We start from the raw sequence: 22,593 nt of genomic DNA, 5'->3' as shown, positions 1-22,593 counted from the left end.
AAATCCTAATGCGTTCCGCTGGAGTAACAGGAGGGTGCCAGGGAGTGCAGTGCTCTGCTTAAATACATATTGCATTATAGTGTTTAACCAATGTAGGGGCTTCCACTTCCCTTTCTGTTATTTTTTTTTCTTTTTTTCTTTCAGGATCCAACCTTGGAATTTTTGAGAAAATTTGGGATTGGTCTTCTTTCTGGGACAATAGCCTCAGTCATTAACATCCCTTTTGATGTTGCCAAAAGTAGGATTCAAGGACCTCAGCCAGTTCCTGGAGAGATCAAGTACAGAACCTGTTTTAAAACAATGGCAACAGTCTATCAGGAAGAAGGGTAACACATTCTTACTTTAATAAGTGTGCAAGGTCCAAGTATTGTTAAAACCATATTGTACTTCTATTTTGGTGGGAGTCAGTTAGACTCCTAGATTGGGTGTGTGTTGAAGGAGTTCTGTGGACTATATGACAAACTTTGCAAATCCACACAATAACAAGATGCTGGCAAAAATGTTCTTATACCATCCAGTTTGTGCCATGAAATAAACTTCTTGTCAGTTAGCATAATATGCTATTGTGTGTTACATGTCTTATTAGTATATGGGTAGAAGAATTATTGTCTTCTGACTAAATCTAATAAAAATGTCACCTAATTATATTCTCCTGGGAGAAGTAAATATGAGAATTCTGTAAAATTAGATTTTTTTGTATTTTAAATGTGCCTTTTCTGATTTTTTAAAAATTTTACTATCTCTTCACCCTTCCTCACCAATTACTGATTCTCATGTAAACAAGTGATACTTTATTATTTTGTTCTAAACTGCATCATATTTCCTAATGTGAAGACTGAGTTTGTGGTCTTTTAAATTCGATTACAAAAGTCATCTTGGCCATATACACAGCTGCCTTGAAAGCAAGACCTGTCTTGAAAGCAAAAACCATTTTGCTGATGAAAGTCATGTTTCTGATTGGACAAGACCAGCATAGCCTGGGTAATAAAGAATTGATTAACTCTTTCCCCTCATCCAAATTTCAGTAAGGAATGCTAAGCCAGATACTGTCAGGTTTGGGGTAGTTCAATTTCAAATAGTTTCTTTTTAAATGCTGGGCCAGCATCTCAATAAAGCTGACGTCTAACTCCATTTATTTTTGGAATGAGAATTTTGCTTTTTCCTCTCTGGTTCTAGGATTTTAGCCTTGTACAAAGGACTGCTTCCCAAAATTATGAGACTTGGACCAGGTAATGATGCTTTTATTATTTATATTCTCCCTTCCTTATTGTTCTAGTGTTTCTTCTCTTGTTATTTGTGTCTATCAGCAACATTGTAAAAATTTACCACACTGTGAGAGGGGAAACTGTGAGGATATAAAGTTGTCTATGAGTAGTCAGGAGACTAAAGGCATCTATCAGAAATGTTCTACCTTTGTTTAGAAAGTACTATTTATGGGCCTATTGGAAGCTGATGGGAAACAAAGCCCAACTTAAGTCAATGGGAAAGGATCCACAGTCTGTTGAGTTCAAGTGAGTGCTAACATGCACCTTGGCTTCTGGTTAAATTGGTCACTGGGTGAGTGACCAGTCAGATAAAACTCTTCCTGTGCTCCCAGCTCAGTCTTGCTCCTGCCTCAACTTGATTTCAAAAGGAGAAAAGGATGAGGAATCACCTCCATGAACAGCAAAAGTCACTTATATTCAGGGTCACCTCTGGGGAGTGGTGACACTCCTGCTGGCCTCTGTCAGCTTGACAGTGACAACTGCTGGCTCAAGCCTTACCTGAGTATGCCAGCCCACAAAAAGCTGACTGCCATCCCCACAGGGAAAGTCAGCTGTCTCTATGTAAATAGATAAGAAAATCACTGTGGCAGACTCAACCGCCTGAACAAATGGTCTTGGATTATAAGCAATCTTGTGAATAAGTACAGAAGTATGCTCTAGACCAAAAGTATGTTCTTTTTTTTTTTTTTTTTTTTAATTCTAACCAGGCATGTGCCCCTACTTAGACTTCCTGGTAATCTCTCCTCTCTCTTTTTGCCATTCCTCATTTTAATACTACCATCCTCCTCCCATCCTGCACTCAAACACAAGCACATTTACCTTTTGATCTTAACCCAATAAACTAGCAATTCTTCCATCCTAAGATAAAGAACATCCATCTGTAAATTGAAGTTAAGAAAGCAGTACATAACTTTCATGTATTCTATTTATCCCAACTTTTGTAGATATTAAGAACCGATTCTGTTTTGCATTTGAGATTGGGACCTGCCTTCTGTTAATCATGTGTTAAAAGAAACTCACTAATGAAAAATGTTGGGAATTTTGTGAATTTTTGCAAGTAGTATAGGTAGTGTTTTTCCTTTACCACACAGTAAAAACCTGCTGGTAGATCTAATATTAGAGAAAAATTGCAGGACCAGCCCTGAATCAGCTTTCTCAGAAAAGGATGGACCTAAAAAGGGTGGTAAACCAGGGAGAGTTTAGCTAAAATGGTAATTGACTAGAACCTTAATCCCAAACTGTTAAATAATCTGCCCCCAAGTTTTGTTAGAGGCTTGCAAATGTTTGATTGGGCTTTAAATGCTTTGCATGAGGGGTTCTGAGTTGCTGTGGCGTTAAACCCCATGAAAAGGGTTGCCATGAATTTACTGTCCAGTTTAAACAAAATTGTAAATAACTTCAGGGACCTAGCCTCTACTTCATTTCAAACGTGCAAATTCCTTCTTCAAAGAGAAGTAAGGTAAGACTTTCAAGTTAAGACCAACCAAGATTTAAAAAAAAAAAAGGAGACAGCAGAAAAGAATGATGAACCTGAAATTTTCAGCCTTCAGTCAGCAGAAGCATCGCATCTTGTTTCCAATAGCCTTAACAGCTCTATGTGCCTAATAATCAGGTATTTCCCAAAAAAGAATCTTGAAGTTTGTGGTTGAAATTCCAAATCTTCTCATGAAGCTGAAAACTAACCCAATTCTGCATGTTCTTACCTTACATTGTGAACAGTTGATAAGAGTAAACACAGTAATCACATATGCATTTGTGGTTCATTTTCTTTTGTTTGCTGAGTTCCCAGAGGGTGACAGCAGCTGTAAGGGGCCTAATAGAGTATCTTCATGGGTTAAAAATGAAAATTACAGACAGATAATCATCTTTGGTATATGGTTTCACAAACATGTGCAGCATGTAGATTAAAAAAAGAAGCATATGGAAGTGTACACAAATAAGATCAAAATCGAGTTTCATTTCTTTCTGTCAGGAGTCAATCTTCTCTTGAGATAGCTGAGTCTTCTCAAAGTTGTGCTCAGTATACTAGTCCATATTTTGATCTTGTAATATTTTTCCTACCATTAGACACGAAAGGATTGTCCTAAAGTAGAGGATACATACTATTTCTGCATCAGATAGAACACAAAATGATTCACATGCAATTGCTTCTCCCAGTATTGAACTTGCTTTCCTGAATCATATTCCTGTTGCTTTGTTACACAGAAAACCTCTCCTCTTTTCATACAACTCTTTTCTCCCAGGACAAATCGTGGTCTCATGCCACTCAACTCACCTACCAAATTTTCAAGTTCAAATCTATATACATCTTAGGTAGATAAATGAAATGATGGTTAGCTTCCAACCTCCTTTTTTTTCACAACTTTTACAAGTACAGATTTTAAAAAGCATTCAGAAGATATTTTTTCACATTACAATCCACTTTGAAAGCCATCCGAAATAGACTCATCTGTCAAACACCATCTTAGAGATTTCCTAAGACAATGCCGATTATGGACTGAAAAAGATAAATTCCTGTGCCTACGTATGAAGAAGCTAAAGGTTTCTGTTCACAGGAAAGCCGCATGCCCTTACATGACTAAATATGTCTATATTTATTTACTTTTAAAAATTAAAAGTGCCTGAAAAAAGAATCTGATGAGAAATGATGAAAGTTGCAGAAACTCATGAGGAAAAAATGTATTTGGATACTCAAGATGGTCTTGATTTTACCCTGAGAATTTTCCACAATAGTTTTGTATCTATGTATTGGAGCTCCAGAACTGGTAGTTCCAAACAGCCCCTGCCTGATGGGCTGCCTGGGACTTCATAGATTCCGAAACCCCAGGGGAACAGTGCTGTTTCACAGAATTTGTGACAAACAAACACAGTTCTTTTTTTTTCTAGGTGGTGCAGTGATGCTGCTGGTTTATGAATACACCTATTCATGGCTGCAAGAGAACTGGTGACTGCCTCCCAAGCATTTTCCCCTTGAGATAATGGGTATTTGCTCTGCAACCCCATGAAGAGGAAAGACTACGGATCAGCTAAACTAGGCATACGATTATGAAGGGGAAAACAGCTTGTTCAAGAACAAAGCCTATTTTGAGACGTTAGAAATTATCTTTAGGCAACTTGAAATGATAGTTTGGGTCATATACATAAAGCTGTGAAAAAAATAGTATGAAACAATGAGATATATAAGTTGACTATTAAAATTTCATAGGAATCAGTTATGTTTTATAAAAGCAAAATGAGTTTCATCACTTATGTTCCTCTTATACTACTTCATAATGAAAATTCATTATAATGATAATTGTTTTTCCTAAGAGGCCTAGAAATGCTTAAGTTCTTGAAAGTAAATTCTTCTGTGGCTATTTTGAGAAAAACTGGGTGAAAAAAATAGTTAAAGTTTTTATAAGAAGTTAACTTTTTCCACTAGTAATATTTAAAGAACAGAAGGAGAATATTTTCAAAGTGCATTAAAATGGCTTTTTAAGAATGTTTAATATCATGAATGTTATTAAAATGTAAATCTGTTCTCTAGTTCTAGTTTCCTAAATCTACTTTATATTTTACATGATTGATTAAGTAGATATATTTTAAGTCATGCTATCTGATGTATTTTACTACTAATGGAATACATGAAATTAAACTACTTTGAAGACAAGTTTTGTCGCTGAAATATTAATGTTAGTCACAAATTGGAAGCACTCCTTGGGCCAATTTGTGCTCTCTGTAACTGCATCCAAATATCCTCGTACAGAACTCCTACCTATGTCATTCTTAAGAACAATGTAAAGCAGGATGTAGGGGCATACACCTGTAATCCCAGTGACTTGGGAAGTTGAGCAGGAGGATCCCAACTTTGAGGCCTGCCTCAACAACCTTGTCTCAAGATAAAAAGCAAAAAGAACTGGGGATGTAGCTCAGTGGTAGAGCAACCCTGGCTTCAATCTGAAGTACTGGGTGGAGGGGAAAAAAGAATGTAGAGGTCGAGTGTGTGGCTCAGTGATAAAGCACTTGCCTAGCATGCACCCATGTACCAGATCCTGGGTTCTATCCCTAGCACAGGAAAAAAAATGTGTAGAGTAAAACTACATTTCTAGGTAGTTAGTTTTAAGTGACAGCTTCAGGTGTAAAGTTTATTGTCTATAATACTAAAATATGTATGAAAGAAAAAATATTTCAAAATAGAAGTACATTCTTAGCATTTCCAAGCATTCTTGTACTAACATGCACTCTAAAAAATAGCTCTTTGGTCTTGATATAACCAAAGTTGATTTTATATCTTCATCCTGAAATGATGCTACTTCAGTAATGAGTCAACAAAAATATCTGCATGTTCTAGATGAAACCCATTATGAACTACTACTATGGGATATTTCTACTAAGTCACTCTTCTACCAAAGCGTTCTGAAAATAAAAAGTAAAGATAGCATAGTAATTATTAGTTTTTATTAATTTAGAGCATTTGAAGTATAAAAATAAAAGGCTTTTTAACATACTGTATATACACACACAGCCTTCTGTTGTACATCCTTTCCAAGGTGATTTTTTAAATTTATATTTCAGCCCAATATTCAATAAGTGGGTCATTAAAAACAGAAAACCAAGAGAAACAAGAATGTGTCTATGTTGCACAACTGCATTCTATCCTTGCAGGTAATACTCTTGCATACTGTGAGAGAGCACTATATGCACAGAGGCCATGAAATTAAATGTTTAACCCTGCCATGTGGACAAAATGGAAAAGGATTTCCAAAGAGTGCATTTGCCAATTTAATATCAACCCTTCACCCTCTAAGAAACAGAGGAAATGTTAACATTAAATAATAAGAATAGTGTTTAAAAATTAAATAGTCCTAATCCCATATCCCATTCCATTTTCCTTCTCAAGAGTTTTTAAAGTGGCTTCAAATAATAATTTACTTTGAATAGCAAATTGTATTTGGACTTTCTGTTGTCTTTTTTAAATTATTCCACTGGAATTTATGGTTGCTAAAAACAAAAACAAAAAGATGAAGGAAGAGAAATGATATCACTAATATTAGATTTTTAAAAATAAAGGATCCAGAAAACCATAAATAACAATAACAAGAGATTAATTTAGATAAAGAAAATAACATTTAGTTTTGTTTCCATACAACATTTGATATTTTTTTAAAGATGCTTAGTAGCCACCTAAAAACATTTGATAGAAAATAATTCTGTACTTTTTTTGTCAGTTTTTCTGGACATCAGGTGAGTCCTTGTATGGTCTGGTTTTAAAGTCTCCACCAAAATATTGGATAGGATCATTGTTCCATTTGGTTTATAGTCTATTTTCTCACCAGACTAGGAACTCCAGATGTCAATTGGAGTTTTACAAGATCAAAGGAAGACTATGGCCCTGAGAGTTCATCTGCTCTTTCTGCTTATTCTTCTCAGAAGTTGTAATCCTCTGTTTGTAGCACTAGACTTCAGTTGCTTTAGAAATAAATGCAGTTCAAAGCTCTCTATAAGTTATCTGCTGCTTGCAAAAAAGCAGTTCCTAGAACATTACTTGTATGTCAGAAATCTGCTTAGTGTTTACAACCTAGTGATTTGAAAAACTAACTGATCTAGCCATCTAAGTATTAAAGGAAGCCGTGAAACCTATGAGGCAGAACTGGATTGCCATGTCGCTGTGCACAGCACAGATATGAAGAAGTTGAAATCACTCAATGAATGCATCTTTAACCTCCATATCTAATGAGGTGCCCTTTTAGTTATTGCACAGAATTAATACCAAAAAAAGCCCACAATATATTAATTTTCCAATAAATGAATTGTACCAATGTTCTAAAAATGTATTTTAAAGCCTATATTGCCAAGCAGGAAGAATTTCCTAAACAGAAGGTATAAGAACTGTAGAATTTTACCAAAGAAAAATCAATTGTTTCAAAATACAACACATAATCACATGCTCACACACACATATATCCCACAGCTCTATTATTAACATTAAAGTGAAAAAGAAATTGGTCTAGTAAGATTTATCAGTTAATCTGCATCCTGTAATTCCAGAAATGAATAAAGGGAATTCATTAAAATTAAATAGCATTTGTATTTCTAATACCACCACCAATTTACGTACATGTGAAACATGTTCTGTACAACAATGTAAACTTCACAGCAAGCCATTGTTACATTCATTAGAGCAGAATTTTCCATTTTCTTTAAGTTACAACATAATTTTGGGCTGTGATTGCTGAACACACAGGTAAGCCAACAATAACAGTACAATTTAGTTTCACAGTGGTTTTCTTAACATAAAGTTCATTTTAAGTGTCTTTGTAAAACATTTCACATTAAACTTGCTTCTAAGTGACTTCCTTTAGAGCCTTTCTCATTCAGATATTTTCCACCCCCTTATCTTTATATGCTTGGCATGTGTGTTGTTTGACTAGAATATAAAATGGGAGACTAGATTGTTTTATCTGTTTTTTGAGTCCTTTGCTGTAGAAAGAAAGTGTCCTTCATGATGCTGAAGCCTTCACTGCCCACACAAAATTTGGGGGCAAGTTGAGGTCCAGGAGCCCAAGAAGCCCACCACCAAACAAAGACAGAGATGTTGCCAGAAAGTCACCTTTGCAAAAAAGAAAGAAAAACAAAATAGAGAGGAGGTGGGGTTGGGGAGAGGGGGATATCCCATGGCATGAAGACACAAATGCACCACCCAGAGTCCATATTTACAAACTAATAGAAAATATAAACATTACTGTATTTGGAACCAAGACAAAACACCAGGAGCTAAATTCAGAAACTGCTTGTGTTCTACATATTTATCAACAAAATAGGTTATCTCTTAAAAATAAACAAAGGATCACTCAAACAAGTCAATTATTGATTGGTTTCCTAATGGTAAATTAAGGCTTACTTGGTCACCTTATTTGATTAGAGGGTGTAGCATAACTTTTTTTTCTACATGTGTTTTTCTTTATTGATTTTGCAAAATCTCAACAATTGCACATTTCAAAAGTTCAGGTTGATTTAGAATAAATATACATGTGTGGTTTTACCAAAGACTAGTTTAAAAGTTCCTTAAGCCCTTTGAGGGGTGTAGATTTCTTCACTACGTTAAAACAGTGTGTGGGCAACACAAAAGTCTCATTCAATCCTTAACGTTGCTTTTGTTTTAAAATCCTAAGTCGTGTCAGGTTTTCTGCAAGAAAGAGGTTATGGCAAGAAATATTTAAGTGTCATCAGCACAAAGGATGTGAGTCTGTAAAGCCAGCTCTCCAGGCAAGAAGGGTAGAAGGCAGGAGGGGTGAGATGTGAAACCTGGGAAAGTGGGGAGGATGTGCTGAGAAGGGGAGACCCGAGAGCAGCTGCTGGAGACGGAATTTCTCATCAGAGTGCAGAAGCGGTGACAGAATGACTACCTTCTCTGGCTGCCTGCATTCCCTTGAAGGCCAGCGATGCCGGAATGTCACAGTTGTGGGGGGACAGTGGGGTGCCACCCGCATGTTGCCACCCATGTCCAGCAACGTAACCAGAAGGAGCAGCGCTGTAGGTCATGTAAGGTGACACTTGGGCTGGGGTGGGGTAAGGAGCCATGCTGGATGCTGACACAAAACTGCTCACAGCTGGGAGACCGTTTGGTGCCTAAGAGAAAAAGAGATGAAAAATAATCACATTTTTTGTAATCCACAGGTTCTTAGAAAGAAGCAAAATATAAATTCTGAGCAAGCTAACAATATTATTACTATACTTTCTGAAGCATTTTTTTTAGATCTGATCTGAATTACATTCTAAAGGCACTCAAAGTTTTGCTACTTAAACAAATGAGGCTGAAAAGCAAGATATTATTCTTTCCACAGAAGTGTTAAGGAAGCTACAACCAGAAAGTTCACACTATTTGCTTTTGCAACTTGGAAATGTAGGAAGGAGAAGCAGGGCAAAGAAAGAATTAATGGTGATTAAATACTCTCAGAAATCTGTTCAGCTGTCCACACTGCCTTTGTCAACTATCCCAATGCCTTGGTTTTGTTTGGCTCTTTTGTTGAGGCATTTGTGACTGCCCTGGTTGGTATAGCTTTCATTTCCAGTAAAAAAAGGGCACAGAGTATGGGCTGTCACATTAGAAATACAAAATTAGCAAGACTTTATTTCCTTTCTGATAAAATTTTGGAAGAAAATAAATAAAAACATGGCCCATATTTTAAGACATCAAGTTGAAAACGCTGGTTGGACAAAAGACACGTAAAATCATGTTTTGTCTTGCAAGTGTTTTGTTTGTTTGTTTGTTTAATGAACACTGGGATTTTTTTCCAAAATTTTATCAGAAAGGAAATTGTCTAGCCAAATACAAATTAACTGCATATGCATGGCTTTAAAATTGGAAATTTTGCTTGAAAATGTTTTGTGCTCAATAGTGTGAGTATTTAAAACCCATATGAACAAATCTCTTGAAATTAACTTAGATCTTTGTTTGAAAAAAAAAAATCTTTGTTTGCAAACAAAACGCAACAGCCCTGGCAGGCAAGCCTGCCTAGAAACCAGTGCTCTTTTGGCACCCAATAAATTATTGTTGGTATCGTTACTATTAACAACACCAAAAACACCCTGATTTCTAATCCTACTTCTGGCATGAACACTCGGCACTCTTCTTCAAGTAGCTTATTTTTTTTTCTCCTCTATTTCTACACTATTTAGAGATAAATAATGAAGCCTATTTCCTGGTCATGACATGAATGGGCTAACACATTAACATATTTCCTAGTGAAAATATAAGTAAATATGAGAATTCAATTAGAAAACTCAATTTAATTCTTAAATAAATCAGACATGTCTTAGTTATTTTATCCAATTCAATTACAAAACAGAAATTGTTGTTTTTTATATTTTCCTTTTTTTCAGCACTGGGGATTGAACCTAGGGCCTTGTACTGCTAAGCATGAGCTCTTCCATTCAGCTTCATCACTCGCCCTGGAAATTGTTTTATATTTAATTTACTTGGCTATTATTTTCATTTTTACACGTGTGAGAATGCAATGGTAGGGTCTCAAAAAGTATGTTTGAAATGAAAGTGTGTGTGTGTGTGTGTGTGTAGTAGTAGTAGTAGTAGTAGTAGTAGTAGAATATATACGTGGGTGTAGTTGAGCATTTCTCATGAATTTCTGACAAAATAAGAAAAAAAATATATTAACCTTGTATCTTGGGTTTGGAAGAACATACACCTTGGTGTTCTTCTACGTGTCAATGTTTACTCTTTGAAAAATGGGGGAAAAGAAAGGAAATTAAAGTTTCTTGAGTGTCTACTGTGTCTTAGGCACCAAGAAATATTCAACATATATTACAGAATTATGAGGATTAATGAATTGTAAACTGTTGGTTTTATCACAATTACAAGATAATATATTATGAATATGATATAATGTTCAATTGAAATTAAACTATATTTCAAGGGATCCCAAGAAAGATGCTGCATTTTTTTAAACAAAACACAGCATCATTAGCAAAGAAACCATTGCGTATCACCATCGGAAAAAAAAAAACGGATGTAGATGGAAGGATTTATCCATTTACTCCAAGCCAAGTGGCCAGTCCATGGCCATGAATTAAAAGAATTTATCACCCCTGTCTGATGCAGGGTCTTCTGTAGTGCATCATGCTGTTTTTTTTTTTCTGGAAAATTAGAAGACAGATCCAATTAATATCAAACTAGACTGTCTTTTGAGATAACATTTAGTAAAAGATTCTTTCCTCTTCTAGAACTCAATTCTCATTGTTAAATTCTTTTTTTTTTTTTTTGCTTTTTAAAAAAAATCCTTTTTTCTCCATTTTGAGAATGACTAATTATGTCTCAAATGGCTAATTTTATCTCACATTAAGGTTCTCAGAAAATGAACGTCAAGATAGTTATCAATCCAGCATTTCATAGAGATTACAGTTTTAATCACTTTTCTTCAGAGTTTCCCCAATAATCTGAAAGAAATTTACGTTTAGAATGGGATCATTCCAATAGAATTATGGAAAGATGTTCACATCAGTACTTGGCCTTCTCCTAGGGATAATTAGTATTTAATACTATTGATCAGTGTGCACCTAGAAAAGTAAAATAAGAATGTTAAGGCCTGGGAATACAGCTCAGTGGTAGAAAGCATTCTTGGCTTGTAAAGACCCTGCATTTCATCCCAAGACACTGACCCTGGAATATAAACCATGCTGAATATGACTTTCATCTTAGATAATGCTCCTGGAATTTAGGGAAAGCAAAATATCAGACTTAGGCCTTACCTTCAGGTACCTTACTTACTCCATGACTATATTCATTTATCAAGCATAAAAAAATACTACCATTTTATACCTTTATGTCCAATTTCTCATACTTAGCATACCAAACTTCCTTTATGTTATTATTCTACTAGTATTAAACACTTCAAAGTTCTCTAAAATCTACAATCTTTATTTAGTGTCACTTTATTGATAGAATCCCCTCTGTATTACAGAAAGGGTAGAAAGAAAAGCTCAAAAAGGGGTGATTTCTTCTTGCTTAGTGTTTGCTTTAAAAAAACCAACCTTAGTATAAAAGCAGCAGTATAAAAATAATAACCTTAGCTTTTCCTTGGGTTAAATAATGACCTAGATTAGGGGGAGTCTTAACTTTTCATTTTACTTTTGAAGTTCAGATTTAGAAATTTAGAAAAAAATGAGTAAGCAAGAGAGAACAACTGGCTTCGAAATGTTCCTGCCTCCTGCCACCTACACTATTCATTCATTCTAATGACTCAATAAACACATCAATTTTCTCACTATTAATTTTGAAACATGACATTAGTAAAAGATATAAATCTCTACTGGGTAAAGTAATTGTTATTTATGAAGCAATCACTGAAAGAGTAAAATTTTCCACTGCAAAGGAAACAACTACAGGTAGCATTGATGTTTGTTTATTCTTTCGAGTAAAAGAGTACACGACTTAAACTCCCCAAATCTGTTTAATGTTTTCATTGAAGGGCATGTAATTAATCTGAAAAGCTAGCTAGCTGAGTACGCTACCAAATGTACACCATAAATATAGTGGGAGCAAACATGCTAAATTACTCTATTTAATTGGATTGTAAATATGATTTATAAATCAACCAACATATGGAATCCCCAGGGAAGAGTAAACAAATTTTCCAAATGAAACTTCAGCAATGGGCATGTAATGGAAATCTCATTTTTGAAAATGACTTTGCCTAAATATTTAATAAATAAGACTTCAACCCATCAATTTATTTTTCGTGTAGATCTTCTATGGGAGCCTTGAGAATTCCTTACTCTGAAGGACTATGCAAGGGCCTTCCCTATGGCATATTATCTTCTGCCTAATTTTGAAAATAAGATTTACTAATACAAAGAAAAACAGACCAAAATGCATACCCTGAAAAAAAAATAAGTTATTTCTTTGTGGAGTATTTTTAGGAAAAGACAACTTTCATCACACGGACATTACAGGAAACAGTCTAAAACAATATTTAAAATGAAATGTAGTTCTGGTTATGGTTATCAGAGAAGAATGAAAGCATGAACTTTCATTTCACCTGTTCTAAAATATGAGAGAAGTAGATTTTTCAGTTTTTAAAAAGTAGTTTTAATGAACATGTTGAAAAGCTATGTCAGCAGAGGGCTAGATTAGAACCTGTTCAAAGACAGGGACTTGCCTTAATTACCTTGTATCCCCATAAAATAGAACACATCTTAGACATTTTCTAAACTCAAGTTACTATAGGTTTGTGAAAGCAAAAGGTGTGGTAGTTTAAGGACAAAACAAAAAGCTAGGTACCCTTTATCACAGAGCTAACATTATACTTTAAACAAAATGAATAAAGTTGTTAAAAAAGTAAACAAAATTTCTAAACTACACATTTCATTATTGGATTTATGATTATTCCATTTTTTCCTCTTTTCCTTCCAAGAAAATGGAATTGCAGTAGTATCCAAATACTTGTGATCATAGGGAGGGGGGATTGTTATGATAACTGGCAATTAGAGCTTATAGTTTATTTTTCAACTTTGGGGAATTGTCTGCTCAACATATTCTCTCTTGAAGAAAACACAAATTACAGTGTCAGAATCTCTACCCCAATCTATCATCCGCTTATCAGCACTACCTGGTCGTCTCCTTCTCATAAAATATATTTACCTTGGCTTTATGTTAAAGTATATTTAGCCACAATGAAGTAGTACTTCACCTAGAATTTCAATATTGATATCATAATCAAGAAAAAGTTTCATATCTGCAAATAAGCAAGATGCTTTTTTGGTGAAATCATTTTCCTGACTATTGTTCTTCCCTTGTTAATTCATTATGTAATGACCTACTAAAACAAACCTGATAAAATGAAAAGATGGTTACAAAGATGGTTTTAACATTCACCCACAAGGATCTTAATTATGTTTAGTTATCACACTGCAGAGCTAAATGTTTCCAGGTAGTGGGAAGCTGCTGCACAGTACTTAAAAAGTTTCCAATTTTTAATTCTAATTTTTCTAAAATATTATTAAAATTGGTGTAGCCTTCAACAGCTTATTCTTAAAAGTTTCATTTTGTGTTTTGTTGACACATAATAATTGTACAATTGATGGGGTGCAGTGTGGTATTTGGATACATGCATACATTGTGTAATAATCAAATCATGGTTTTTAGAACATCCACTGCCTCAAGCATTTATTATCATTTCCTGGGTAAGAACATTAAGAACCCTTTCTTTGAGTTATTTTGAATAAGCTTAAAATTTCTTAATTATCCTTTCCTGATATTTTATATGACACATTTTACTGGTATAAAATTAATTTTGATTAAAACTAATACTAGTTAAAAGTTAGCCAGGTCAAATAATATTTTTCATAATAGCTAATATTATCAATTTCAAACACTCTTTATTGGTATTTGTCTAAGATTTTATTCTGTATAAAATTATAAATTATTTAACAAAAGTTAACTTTATTTGAAGTGAAGAAAATTCAGTATAATTTAACTTCTTCCTTCATGAGAACTATATGTTCCCAAGGACAGCTAGTTTTTAAAATAATGCACTAGAAAATTACATTCAGTATTCTGAATACTATCTTCAATTCAAAGACAATGTACAAGTGAATGCTTTGCGAAAATTTCAGATCATGTCTTTAAATTTAACTGTTTTCACAACATATTTAATTCTGAACTTTTAGAAATTCAAGTATTTATAGACTATTCTCTATTTCTGATATCTGAATTTGTAATTGGTGTTATATTAAAGTTACTGAGTTAACATATGCAACCCCAAAATGAAGAAACTGAAAACTTGTAAATCTACCATTCAGATTACTTTAAAGGACCAGATAAGCAATAATTTTTTTCTGAGAAAGAATATTCATTTGTAGAAAAGAACAATATAGTTACTTATAAACTGTTTGAATAAAACAAGGCATTAATTTGCCAAGTTCCATGTAAAAAGGGCAGATATAGTCCAACCTCTTGTTTGTCTATTTAATGTTCTTTTGCCATTTGATTATATTCAATAGCAGTTTTATGCTTTTAACAGAACAGAATCAGTCATTAGGACCAGGGAACATTGTTGCCATTCAGAATTAGCTGAGATTAAAATGTCCAGCTCAATATTAAATGTAGGTGGAAAAGCTAAAAGAAGTAAATATTCTATCTTCAGAGATACTCAATAAAGTCTTCTGAATAATAATATGTCAATTAGGGTGTAGTGTTAATGTGTAAGAGAAAATTTTAATATTCTAAACTAATTTTTAAAACAAAAGATATGTATATAGCTGCACAGTCCTCTTTCTATCTTCCCGTGTAATTTAAAAATAAAAACTGTAGATTACAGTAATCAATAGGATCCATAATTAGTTGCCAGTTCAGCCATTTGGTAATTTTATAGGGGACTTCTGAGAAAATGTGCTCTAAGCCCTGATTCTGAATTCTCAATTTCCTCCTTTATACACTAAAATGAAACTGGTATAATATCATTTTGCATTATTTAATAACAACCATAAATGCTCTGAAATTATTTTAGGCAAAAATTTTCAGCTTTTGTCAAAAACTTTCAAGTTTTGATAGTTATTCATACAGAGGGGGAAATGTTACCTGAGTTCACATTTTGGTTGGAATATAATAACATTTTGAAAGATTACAAGTAAGAGAAATGCACACACACACATATGCTATACACTTCACCTTTGCATTTTTATAAGTGAATGTTAATATATCACTTTACCCTCAATGAAGGTAAAGTCCAAAATGGATAAAAAACTGATACAACCTAAGCTTATATGCCTATGTAGCCTATTGTCAGTATTAAGCACTATTTTAATAATCATAATAGACTAGCAACTGACTTACATTACGCTTAGAAACTTTTCATATTCTGAAATTCTGCATCATTTTAATTACCTACCTACATGACAAAGCAGAAGACAAGCATGTTACAATTCAGAACTTTTAAATATTAAAATCATTTTTATTCTGTAAAAAAAATAAAATGTGTTCTCAAATATTTAGAGCAATATGTGGCCACTGATTGAAATCACTTGCTTTTGTAAAACTAACTAATCAATAATAAATATGATTTCAAATTCAGTGTATAAAAGGTAATCTATTTTAGTGTTCAGAATACATAGAGTGGATTATTTGAAATCATATTTAATTTTTTCATTTTAAATTAATTGACAGATTGGTTTTGAAATGTATCATAAATTAACCATTTCTTCAATGTAAGTCAAAAGAATAAAATGATTTACAACATATGTAAGTCAAAAGAGTAAAAATGAAAATAACTATAAATTTAAGGCTGGTTTATACATAAACTGGGTTCATCAACTACACAGGAGAATTAGAAACTTTTAAAACTATACTTCACAATATGTTATTCCAAGAAATGATGAGCTAATAAAAAGTACTAAATACCTATTTAAATGCTTGCTATTATGTTCAGTGTTTTGTATACACCCTTTTTAGTGTTTGTAACAAAATGCCTTGACATTTTTTTTTTTTTTTTGCTATGGGCTTTCTAAACAACGTGTATTATTTTAAATATGGCTGATTTTTAAAAGTCAATCTGTAGCATTTAGAACATAGGTAATATTTACTGAGTGCTTACTATGTGCCATATGGTTGCATCATCTCATTGAATTCTCATATCTTTTGAGGTTGGGACTATTATTTCTTCCTTTTAAAGATAAAGAAATGAGGGCTCTAAAAAATTAAATAACTTGCTTAAGAAGTGGTGGTGCTAGATCAGAGCTTCTAACCATTGTACATATTTGATGAGTGGTGAAATAAATGGGGCCCTTTTGTAAAAGAAAACGATAAACTTCCTTATAATATCCCATTGGCATTCTTTGCACAGAAAGAGATAAGGAAGAGGATTCTCCTCTGGCTATTTTCTGTGTGGTGTTTATCATGGGATAGCTGATATGCATTCTGACTCTGATTGAACGAAATCAGGGAGGGAAGAGGAAGTGGAACTGGGCTTTGTTAGAGAAAATAGTGACAAGGATCACACACACCAGGCTGTCCCCCATGAATAAGAATAATAAATTCTTATTATTAATAAATTCCACTGGAGTTTAAAAGCTGATTTTTATCCTATAAGAGAGCATTAAACTTTGGAAGCCTTCAAAATAATCAAACAAAAACTAAGTATTCTGAGGCTTTGAAATTGGAGTTAGGGATTAAGAAATTTGCAAACCTACAGAGGTCTGTCTGCTCAAGGAAATCTTAGTCTGCCTTCAAGTCCGGTTTTTGAGAGTTTCGAACTCTTGACTATCTTAGTGATGAATTTAGACTCAGTCTCTTGGGTTTTCGTTGTGGTGATTCCTTAGCTTCCCCCCACACCCCAGGGGGAGGGGGACACAAGTGTTTTAAATTTTATTTTGGAGAGTTGGGGGTGGGACGGAGGGAAAGAAAAATTAAATGGTCCAAAGCCAGTCCGTATAATTTGAGGTTTTCTCACTAACCTCCCTTGGGAGAGGACGATGCGACCTTTAATCGGGAAATGGTAACTTTGTTAGGTTTCTCTGGTTGCCCCTCTCGTCTCTCTCGGAACCACCTTAGGGGAGCGGTCGGAGCTCGAGGTCCCGCGACAGGCGTCCCGCAGGGCCGAGCGACCATCCTCTTGCGCCCCTGGCTCCGAGGCCGCGATCCATCTCGGGCGCTGTTCTGAGAACCCCAGGCTGCGAGGCCCCGGCCTTTAGGAAATTCCTTTTTTGGTTAATTCGAGCCCCTTTGCGAATAACGGAAGGGCTTCAGGCGCGGCCTGCCCGCGCTCCCGGGTCCAAACAGGCCTGAAAGCGCTTCCCAGGGCCGCGCCTGAGGGAGGCACACGCCCTGGCGCGCGCTCCTGGCCTCTGGCGGGCGGGGGTGAGGGGGTCGTGGCCTCCACTCTGCCCTCGGAGGCTCGAGCCTCGGTCCTGCCTCCATCAACTGGGAATCCGGCTAGTGGCAGCAGCAGGTCCTCAGCCTGGGTTTCTCTCGGTTAGGGCCCAGAAAGGGACCCGAGTCCTCCACCTCCCAAACCCCTCCGCCGCGCCACCCACCTGGCCAGGCCCTCGCCTCCTCACCTGGCCATACTTGACTTCCTGCTCCAAGGCTCCCTTCTCCAGCCCGTTGACCGCGTGCGGAGCGGCAGCAGGGAAGTTGTTGCGGCCCAGGCTGCTCCACTCCTCCACCTTGGGGCTGTGGTAGGGGGAGCTGTCGCTCACTCCTGGGAAGGAGGAGAAGATGTCAAGCTGATGGCTTGCCCGCTTGTCCCCCTCTGGAGACGCGGCCGGAACCTAGCCTAGCAACCAGAGTGCTCCCGGACTACAATCTCGGGGCGGGGGCGGGAAGAGAGTGGCCCAGAGGGTCCCTGTGGCCATCTGCGGCCTCCACCACTCACAGCCCAGGACCTAGTAAAGTTGTACTCGCCTAAGAGTAGGCCTCTCTGAGTCGTTCCACTCCTGCCTGCATGAAGATAGTTTGGGATTTGGGGAAGTTTTGCCTTTTGTTTTCAAGCAGCCTTGGATTTCCCTCCTCCTTTCCGTGGAAGAAACTTGAGAATTTTCCCGAATGAACCTCACAGAAAGAACCTGTGAGGTTGAATACCTTTTTCTTTAACCTGGGGCGAACTGGAGGGAGGTGGTAAAGATCTGAGATTCTGGCAGTTTGAAAATGGAGAGAGAAGTGCCCTGACCTGAGGTACCTGGCTTGGTGCTCAGAGACATCTAGAAAAGTGCTCACTGCATTGTGGGGATCTGGTACTTATGTCAACAAATAGGGCTAAAGACCTGCAAAGTCCTTTGCAAACAAATACATAAATGATGCACACAATACACATGCAAAATGCAAGATTTCCAACTTGTTTGAGCAAGGGACTATTCTTCTGTGCTCTCTATACACATTAAATATATGAGGTTATATGTGTATGACTCAAAAATAAATTCTGTCGCTGACACTGTAAATAGCACCAGTGACAGTGGCAGAAATACAGACGGTTTTTTTTTTTAAGTATAAGAGAAAATGAAATAAAAATGAAAGTAGAATCAAGTATTAAGAAAAGGGGGAAAGCCACCAGTTATCCTTTTATTTCTTGAAGGAGATGCAAAGAAAATTATATAGTGTAAGGTGATTACCACAATATCGATGGTTGTGCATATTGAATTACTGGCATCTTTAAGTGACCAAATAAAATTTTAAAGGAGATACTTAGACCACAAGTGATGTCTTTTTGTTTCCTATTTTGGAGCTAGGGATTGAAGGGTGAGCTTTGACAAAGCCACCATAGCTTAATTTTAAACACTTCCATCCAAAACAGTGTTTTAAAGGGTGATCATTTTAAAGAAATTATCATTCTGTGTTTACAGATTTGTCTGAAACCATGTTGTTCAAAGCTGACATCCACAATCAACAACAATGAAAAGTTGTGCCTCTCCGTGATCCTATACTTTCCTAATTGACATTTGGTCTGATTGTAGGATCCCTAGAGAAGAAAAATTTTCTTTTCAACTCCATCAGCCTTTTTTCACTATGTCTCCCCCTTCCAAAGAAATAGATTGTGCTCCTATTTTTTGCACCAAGAGACTGTTTGGGTCCAGAACTGCCTGAGTTCTTTGCCTCTCCAGACAAAAGGCACTCGGTGGGCACAAGCCTGAAGTTATCTTAAGAAATTGAGATCCCCCTGTGAGCTTCCATTTCTGCTGATCTCACACTTTCCCATGAACAGGGGCTTCCTTTAAATGTCAGTGAGGTCAGTTTATCCTATAAATCAAGGGCAAACTCTCTCCAACTAAAGCCCCAACTAGCTCCAAATAAGACAAAACTGGATTCCTGTAAATTCATGGTCAAAAAACAAGACAATGAGAAATCAGGGCCCTGCTTTAATTGCTTAAAAAGGTAATTGTGCCAATGTGGTGGCAACTGCAAAAGGCAGGAAATAATTAAAGGAACTATTTCCCCCTTTCCTATTTACTTTTTTTTCCCCCTCTGCACTTTTTAAACTTTATGCTGAGAAATTAATAAGGTAGGCTATCTCTGCATTATTTAAATTCTGTGTCTACCGCATTTTTACTTTCTTTTCTCCCTACCAAGAAAGAAGTTAACGCCTTTTTATTTATTTTTTAACAGCGCAGTAAAAGAAAACAAACACAGGTCTCCTGCGGAAGCCAGACTGAGCAGGAGGGCTCCGGGAATCGTTCTGACCACGCGAAAGACCTCAGGACTCGGCAAGGTCAGGGGTGAGAAAGGAAAGGAACAGTGGGGTGGCATCGCTGAAGCCTTGCAAGAACTAGATACACGTCCACTTGTTTCCCGGGGACTAGGGGACCCTAAAAGAAAGGGGCAGGCTCGGGGACAACAGTAGAAAAGACGGCATATAATTTTGTCTGCGTCATATGCAGTGGTACTGATGTCTCTGTTAAGGTAAAAGTGAGGTGGGGGGAGGAGAAAGAGGAACCCGGAATCAGCTAAATGCAAGTTACAAAGTTACTAGTAGTAACCGGGACCTCCGTTTCCGAGGAAAATGAAGTGAAGCATAAGAATGAAACCAATTAGGTGACATTTGAACTTCCTGCCTGAGCGAATTTGGCCTGATTGCCTGAATCCGAGAAGAATATTACAATTTCCACAACGTATGAGACTGCTAGCAGTCACATCTAATCCCCCAAACAAGTTGCCTGTAGCGGCATCTGCCGCCGGCAACCTTAAGTCGGCTCGGGCCTCCAGGGCTGCGCCCCAAGTGGGCCCGGGCAGCGCTCACCAAGCCAGCCAGCCCGCTGAGGCTGCCGCAGTGCGAGGGGCGGGGGAGGGTGGAAAATGCGAACCATGTGTTGGGGACGGGGGGATGTTATGGGTCTGGTAGTTTGAGATGAGGCTGGAGACTGTGTGTGGCAAGGAAACAAGGGGCATGAGTTTCAAGTTAATGAGATCAGGACACCCCCTGGGAAGTCTCCTTAGGTTTCCAAAGGGGAAAAAAAAAAGCCTCAGGTGGTGGGATAGGCACCGAGCTCGAGGCCGCAGACACTGGGATCCCCGCGGGGGTGCGAAGACAGGCTCTGCACGTCCTCACGCTAGGTCTCTGAGCCCTTACCTTGGTCGGTGATGGAGCGGATGCCCAGGATGTCGGTGACAGAGTGCGAAGAGGGCCAGGTGCGCGGCATGGCCACCGAGCCGGGGATGGCGGGCACCCCGGGTGGCGTGGGCACCTTGGCGGCAGCCGCCGTGATGGGACTGGGGTATGAGTAGATGTGGTTGTAGGGAAGCGCAGGCTGCGGCGCGGGCTGGTGCTGCTTGTATGAGTCGTAATGACCCTGTTGGGCCAAGTTGCCGATCTTGTTGCGCAGAATGCGACTGATGGAACTCACCGAGGGCACGTTGTACTTGTCGCACACGCCGTCCGCCAGCAGGCGGTCCCGGATCTCCCAGGCGAAGATGCCGGGGTCCCTCTGCTTGTAGGTCCGGATGTGTTTCACTACGGTGGGAGTGGTGACCCGGGGCTTGCTGCCCCCGATGGCTCCTGGCAAGATCGAGCCTGTCTCATTGTAGCGCGCCAGGATCTTGCTGACGCAGCCGTGAGAGACCCGTAGCTGGCGGCTGATGTCACACGGTCGGATGCCCAGTTGGGCCAGTTCCACAATGCGAAGCCTGATGGCGTTGGGCAGCGGCCTTCCGTTCACGAACACTCCTCCCAGCTGGTTCACCTCCCCGAAAGCTGGCTCTGCAAAAGGAACACACAGCGCGCGGGGACGCGCACCCGCCGCTTGGGACAGCCGCCTGCCACTTGGACTGTGAGTGTCCGGGGACAGAACTAACGCACCCACCCCTGACTAACCACTTGTACTGTCCCCAAACCATAGGTCCCCGAACATTGCCCAACGGCCCCAAACAATCTCGGGTCGGTTGGGATCCCTTTCTCATCCCTGCGTGGGGGCGGCTGCTACAGGCAAGTAATGTGGCGAGACTCAGGGCCGCTCCAGTGTTGAAGTCTCCGAAGCAGGCGGGGAAATCCGTCTTGACGCCCGAACGCGCCCCTCCTAGCCAAAAGTCCATGGGCCGCTCCTCCCCACCACCAACTCGTCACCAGCGCCGCTCCCGGAGACCCGCGCAAAGTCTAGGGGAAGCTGGAAAGTTTTTGTTTGCGTGTGTGTGCGTGTGTAAAACAAAACTTGGGTTTCCACTGGAGCTGTAGAGCTCGCCAATGCCACAGCTCCTTTCTCTTAAAATCAGAAAATGGCACCAACAGAAACCCAGTAGCCAGCGTTCGGATTGAACTGCTGTGCGTCGCTGACCCTTAGCGTGTTCCTACAACTTGTAGGAACACGAGCAAAGTCAATAAGGAGAGTGTGAGCGCTCAGTGGCGCGCGCCCTCGCACTCCCTCCCTCCCTCCCTCGCCCGCTCGCTCCCTCCCTCCCTCCCTTCTCGGTTCTGACAGCGTCCCCCGCCGCCACTCACCCATTGCTCCGAACAGTACACCAACCGGGCCCCAGTTCCACACTCCCAGAAAAAAACTTTTCTCACGGCCTCAGTGGCCCGGCCTGTTGCTGCTCCGGGTTGCTGGTACCTCAGCTTCTCCCCCGGAGGAGGAGGCGAGAGTGCAAAAGGAAGGAGTAAAAGGAAGTCTGTGCCCTGATGAAAGAGGCTTGAGTTCTGCATTTCAATCTAAGCAGTAACGTGGGCTGGGCTGAGTAGGGCCGGGCGGCTCTGTCTATCACTCACTAAGGGCACACCCCCAAAGAGGAGGGTCCGAGGGCAAGCTGCGTGATGATTGGTGTCGTTCGGTGAGTGACAGCGCGGTCCGGGAAACTCCTTCCGCTGTCTTTTTCAGGCTGGCTCCGCACCTGGGTGACTAAATAGAATGAAAATGGGTATTT

General features: G+C 38.5%; 2 protein-coding genes across 6 annotated transcripts in view; one reads left to right on the top strand and one right to left on the bottom strand.

Annotated features, from left to right (window-relative positions):
• The window catches only part of Slc25a21 (solute carrier family 25 member 21), a 519,050-nt gene extending 514,136 nt beyond the window's left edge, over positions 1-4,914 (top strand). For all 5 annotated transcript variants that reach the window (XM_058584493.1, XM_046461042.2, XM_046461041.2 and 2 more), the window contains 3 exons: positions 145-326; positions 1,177-1,229; positions 4,152-4,914. In XM_058584493.1, coding sequence (XP_058440476.1) covers positions 145-326; positions 1,177-1,229; positions 4,152-4,213 — 297 coding nt within the window. In that variant the 3' untranslated portion in view covers positions 4,214-4,914. The remainder of the gene's footprint in view (positions 1-144; positions 327-1,176; positions 1,230-4,151) is intronic.
• An 805-nt stretch (positions 4,915-5,719) lies between these two features.
• Positions 5,720-22,324, bottom strand: Pax9 (paired box 9). The gene is made up of 4 exons (XM_058584494.1): positions 22,175-22,324; positions 20,813-21,439; positions 17,811-17,953; positions 5,720-8,873 (listed from the first exon to the last, which is right to left on the bottom strand). The coding sequence occupies exons 1-4, from the start codon at positions 22,176-22,178 to the stop codon at positions 8,619-8,621; spliced, it is 1,029 nt and encodes a 342-aa protein (XP_058440477.1). The 5' UTR covers positions 22,179-22,324; the 3' UTR covers positions 5,720-8,618.
• Positions 22,325-22,593: the final 269 nt, after the last annotated feature.

The sequence above is a fragment of the Marmota monax genome, unplaced genomic scaffold (assembly GCF_021218885.2).
Source record: "Marmota monax isolate L192 unplaced genomic scaffold, Marmota_monax_Labrador192_F-V1.1 WCK01_AAM20220418_F8-fsc00001, whole genome shotgun sequence".
NCBI lineage: Eukaryota > Metazoa > Chordata > Mammalia > Rodentia > Sciuridae > Marmota > Marmota monax.
Note: the sequence above shows the minus strand (reverse complement) of the source record. Positions and strands in the feature narration are given on the sequence as shown.

Coding starts and splice junctions, on each gene's coding strand:
- Pax9 (XM_058584494.1), bottom strand. Junction 17,954..20,812: donor CCGCTCCATCACCGACCAAG/GTAAGGGCTCAG, acceptor CCTCCTTCCCAG/GAGTGAGCGACAGCTCCCCC. Junction 8,874..17,810: donor AGGAAGTCAAGTATGGCCAG/GTGAGGAGGCGA, acceptor TTTTTCTCTTAG/GCACCAAACGGTCTCCCAGC.